Raw genomic sequence first — 5,386 nt, forward strand, 5'->3', positions numbered from 1 at the left:
TACTGTTCCTTTTTTGTGCATGGAAGTAACAGTTGGGTGGGATTATTTTCCTGAAATACGTACAAAGGTTAAGATGAAAGTGTATATAGGTTAGGGTTAGGGTTAGGTCTACATATTTCAACATTTTGACCCGATATCATTGCATGCCATTACTTAATTTTTTTTTCTTACACTACTGTGAGGCATACAATTAGTCCCTAACCTTGTGCTTAGTTGTCTATTTCATGCATGCAAGATTGAAGTCATAAGCAATGTAGCTAACGTGCTAAAGTATGTAGTTAGTATTAGATAGATGGTGTGATAAACTTCTGCATTATTAGATAGATGGTGTGATAAAACTACTGCAGTGTCCACAACTGATGGATTTGCTGACAGCATATTGTGCACTCACTGGTGTCCCCATGTCTCCTTCCAGAAGTGCTCGTACAGGAAGTCCTTGGAGATCATGCCAAGATCTATATACAGACTGCTGAATATGGCAGGCTGATGAATGTGGCAAAGCATACCATGAAAACAAGTTGTAACATGAGCCCTGATCCAAGGGCATTTCTTCTTTGACAAAGTGTAATTAATATTTTTGATTATTTGTAATTTGATTTGAAAGGCAACACGTTGCCAAATACAACTGTTTAGGATTAAAACGCTTATAATCCTACTATATAGTCAAGGTCTGTCCAGAGCATGTAAATGTAAAATGGCTGTAACTGTGTTTATATCTTCTGAATTGCACTTTGACACATTCAGTCAGGCTGATCAGTCAGGCTGATAACTAATATTAGTTCCTTATTTTGAATATTGTGAAAGAGATGTATAGTATAGCCTACTACGTGCACCAACGCTGCAATGAATAGAGTATAAAATTCTGAGAAAAAAATTATATCAGTGTATTTTGGTATATGTTAGATTTCTTAGTTTGTCATGTCCTTGGATATAATCACTTAAATGATAAACACATTACATGCCATTCTTGTCATTCTGCAAGCTACCGTTGATTGTGTTAATGTCAACAGAGGGTGTGCTACCATACTCATACTTGTTAGCGTCGGTTAATTTCTGAGCTGCTTCTGCCGCATCGTCAATCACTTGTTTCTCTGCTTGCTCTGTCTCCCGGTGGTAGAAATAGTTAAAGTTGGAGACGATAACAGGGACGGGTAAGGCAATGGTCAACACGCCGGAAATGGCGCAGAGAGTCCCCACCATTTTGCCTCCCAAAGTAGTAGGACACATGTCCCCGTATCCCACAGTGGTCATTGTCACCACAGCCCACCAGAACCCGTCAGGGATACTGACAAACTGTGTGTGGGGCTCGTCCACCTCAGCAAAGTAGATGGCACTGGAGAACAGTATGACTCCAATAAAGAGGAAGAAGATCAGCAGACCCAGCTCCCTCATACTAGCCTTCAGGGTCTGGCCCAGGATTTGAAGCCCCTTGGAGTGTCGCGATAGCTTGAAGATCCGGAAGACTCGCACTAGACGGATGATGCGTAAGATGGCCAGTGACATGTTCTGGCTGGAGTTGATGTCTTCATCTGGCGTGGTGTACAGCTCTGTAGCCATGGTTACGAAATAGGGTATTATAGAGACAATGTCAATGGTGTTCATAATGTTGTGGAAGAAGTCACTTTTGCTGGGGCAGACCACAAAGCGTACACCAAGCTCAAAGCAGAACCAAATTATGCAGATGGTTTCCACAATGAAAAATGGGTCTGTGAAATAGGCAAATAAGTCTTTTTGGACTATAAGAGGACCCTCCTGGGTTCCATTGACACCAAGGGAAAAGGTGGTGATAAAGTCTACGTCGTCACGGAACTCTGGCAGAGTCTCCAGGCAGAAGATGAAGATGGAGATGATGATGACGAAGACAGACACCAGGGCCACTGACCTAGCTGCACTGGAGCTCTCCGGATACTCAAACAGGAGCCAGAACTGCTTATGGACCTCGTTGGTGGGCAACAGCGGCTCGGGTTCTGTTATGAACCCCTCAATTTCACGGAACTGTTCCATAGCTTCTCTTCCTAGCTCGTAGAAAACGATCTCTCTTGCGAAAATCTCTAAGGGGACGTTGGCCGGTCTTCGGACTTTGCCCCCAGACTGATAGAAGTACAAGATCCCATCGAAGCTGGGACGGTTCCGGTCGAAAAAGTACTCGTTCTTCATCGGGTCAAAGTATTCCATCCTTTTCATGGGGTCTCCTAGCAGGGAGTCTGGAAACTGCGATAAAGTTTTGAGTTGTGTCTCGAACATCATGCCTGAAATATTGATGACCACTTTCTGATCCCCGTCCTCCACTCCCAGTTTCTCCCCAAACAGGTCTTCTTCGTTGTCACAGCACTCCTGAACCAGCTTACTGAAGACACTGTCGGTCGGCGAGCCTTCACTGTTCATCAAGAGTTTGAAGTTGGAAAGTAGACTGTTGCAGCTAGACGGGCCTTTAGTAGTCAGTATAGGCGTTGTAGAGGGAGAAAACCCCTCTGGCCTGGTCTGGTGCCCACGGTGCTGTGACGGATTTGGTGACGTCACACGATTGGTGACAGGGTTCTGGTCAGGCGCTGCCTCTGAAGTGGGTGAAGTGGGGTACCCCGAGTCACCGGGGACGCCCATGTTGATGCCGATATCATCCATGTTCTCAAAGTTAACCAGTGGCACCTCCATCACTGTCCCTTTGCCAGGGCAATCCTCTGTTCCTCAGCCTGGCTCAGTGCGATGGGACTGGGGCGAAGCCACAACCAGCCTGAAGATCCAGCCACGGTCTCCTTATTTCTGTAGAACATTGAGACAGGTGTATTCAACAGGGTGTTCTGATTGAGATGCCAGCTCCACGTAATCTGAAAAATAAGATAAAAGAAAAGTTAGGGTTAGTTTCCGTCTTCCGCCTCTGTGTGACTGTAAACAAGACATCTCTCTATATCAGGGATGGGCAACTGGAGGGGTACATGCATCTCTCCACCCCATAGCAAAATGTATAGAATTGCAGAAAACTTGCTTTAAAAGTGCATTATTTTATCTGCGTCCCATGGCAAAATGTATAGAATTGCAGAAAGCTTGCTTTAAAAGTGCATTATTTTATCTGCGCCCCATGGCAAAATGTATAGAATTGCAGAAAACTTGCTTTAAAAGTGCATTATTTTATCTGCGCCCCATGGCAAAATTTATAGAATTGCAGAAAACGTGCTTTAAAAGTGCATTATTTTATCTGCGCCCCATGGCAAAATGTATAGAATTGCAGAAAACTTGCTTTAAAAGTGCATTATTTTATCTGCACCCCATGGCAAAATGTATAGAATTGCAGAAAACTTGCTTTAAAAGTGCATTATTTTATCTGCGCCCCATGGCAAAATGTATAGAATTGCAGAAAACTTGCTTTAAAAGTGCATTATTTTATCTGCGCCCCATGGCAAAATTTATAGAATTGCAGAAAACTTGCTTTAAAAGTGCATTATTTTATCTAAGCCCCCATGGCAAAATTTATAGAATTGCAGAAAACTTGCTTTAAAAGTGCATTATTTTATCTGCGCCCCATGGCAAAATGTATAGAATTGCAGAAAACTTGCTTTAAAAGTGCATTATTTTATCTGCGCCCCATGGCAAAATGTATAGAATTGCAGAAAACTTGCTTTAAAAGTGCATTATTTTATCTGCGCCCCATGGCAAAATGTATAGAATTGCAGAAAACTTGCTTTAAAAATGCATTATTTTATCTGCGCCCCATGGCAAAATGTATAGAATTGCAGGAAATTAACTTTGAAGCTAAAGATTTTCTCTCTGCCTTCAAGATGGGGCCTGAAACTGATCAGAACTCAGTTTAAATGTAAATTCAGTAATAAATGACTCACAACTCAAAAAACAACATTTATCTTGATGGTCAGAGTTATGCCTGGATGGTACATCTTGTAATGTCGTTACATGGTTTTGATTTTCCATTATTGAATTTTTCATATCAAACATTGAAGAAAAGCAGCTTGGGACAGCCCTTTGTTGTTAGACAGGTAACCATATGCTGACATACGCTTTTAAACTGTGATTGCTGTCTCCACTTGACACCCAGGGCCCTGCACAGAGAGAAACTACTGACTCCCTGACAGATTCCACTGCAGGCTTTGGCAGCAGGTAAAAACCGCGCTTGATATCACATTGATCTTAATGACATTTTAGGTCATATAATTTCCCCTGTGTATGGACCAAGGTGGAAGGTGGATATGTGCAACAAAAATATATCTATTGATTATTCTTAGGGTCATAGAGTTTTGCCTGAAATGTACACTCTATGAGTGTTTGCTGAAGTTGGTGTGAATCAACCAACTTTTAGGTTCATGTTATTGTTAAAAACAAACCAAAAAGCTATCTACTTATATGTGTTTAGTCTGTGCTGTACTCAGGATAGTGTTTTTCTTCATGCATCTTTTTCTGGAGTGCTCACTAGCTGGCACAGCCACAAAGTCATAAAATCTGATTTTAAACCTAACCCTAACCTTAACCCTAACTTTAACCCTAACCCTAACCACACAGCTAACCCTAAGACCTAACCCTAATCATATATGAATACCAAAAAACTAATACATATATTTTTTTATTGTAATTTTTACAATATAGCCAATTTTGACTTTGCAGTTGGCCCATCTAGCGGAAACACTCAGTTCTGCCTCAAGGACAAAACTCATCCCAATAAACGTCAACCTGCGTGCTGTACCATGGATTGCCTATGGCAAACCTTTTAACTGTATTTCTAAGTCCATGTCCTATTGTTCAGACTAGCTGTTTTCACTTTGATGAAAAGGGATCAGAGAGAATAAGAGCGAGGTGAATTGCTTGTGTTAGAGAAAATGCTGAAGATGTGAAAGCTCAGACTGGAGACATGTCAGATATTCCCTATGGACATGAGCGTGTGTGCATTAGCGTGCGCCTGTGTGTGTGTGCGTGTGTTTATGTGTGTGCGTTCGTGTGTGTGTGTGTTTTTGTGCGTTAGTATGCGTGCAAGTCTGTCTGTGTGGATTATGGGGGACCAGCCAGCCTTAATCTGGGACGCAGCTTAATGAGTTTTCCCCAAAACACCAAATGTTCACTAGAAAAGCACAAAAAAACAGAATCAAACACCAATCCATCCTTGATGAGAATTCGAAGGTTTAAATCAAACACCATTCAATCCTTGATGAGAATTTGAAGGTTTCTGCTCTCAACAAGCTTTGCTGGTCACAAATGCAATAATTTAATCAGGGTAAACTAGCAAAATAGCTTAACTTTCTCAACTACTTTCTACATCAGGTGTAAAACGGACACACTTTAAACATCACAAAAAAAGTGTAACCATATCAAATCACAATTATAAACTCCTTCCCCATCAACACCACAGCGAAACAGACAAACACACCATCAACAAGTTGAAGATAAC

General features: G+C 41.7%; 1 protein-coding gene across 1 annotated transcript; it reads right to left on the reverse strand.

Moving 5' to 3' along the window:
- Window positions 1–670: 670 nt before the first annotated feature.
- LOC121575825 (potassium voltage-gated channel subfamily A member 10-like) lies at window positions 671–2,622 on the reverse strand. The gene has a single exon (XM_041889116.2). It carries the CDS (start codon window positions 2,620–2,622, stop codon window positions 955–957), a length of 1,668 nt encoding a protein of 555 aa, XP_041745050.1. The 3' UTR covers window positions 671–954.
- Window positions 2,623–5,386: the final 2,764 nt, after the last annotated feature.

Source organism: Coregonus clupeaformis, chromosome 10, assembly GCF_020615455.1.
Source record: "Coregonus clupeaformis isolate EN_2021a chromosome 10, ASM2061545v1, whole genome shotgun sequence".
NCBI classification, from domain to species: domain Eukaryota; kingdom Metazoa; phylum Chordata; class Actinopteri; order Salmoniformes; family Salmonidae; genus Coregonus; species Coregonus clupeaformis.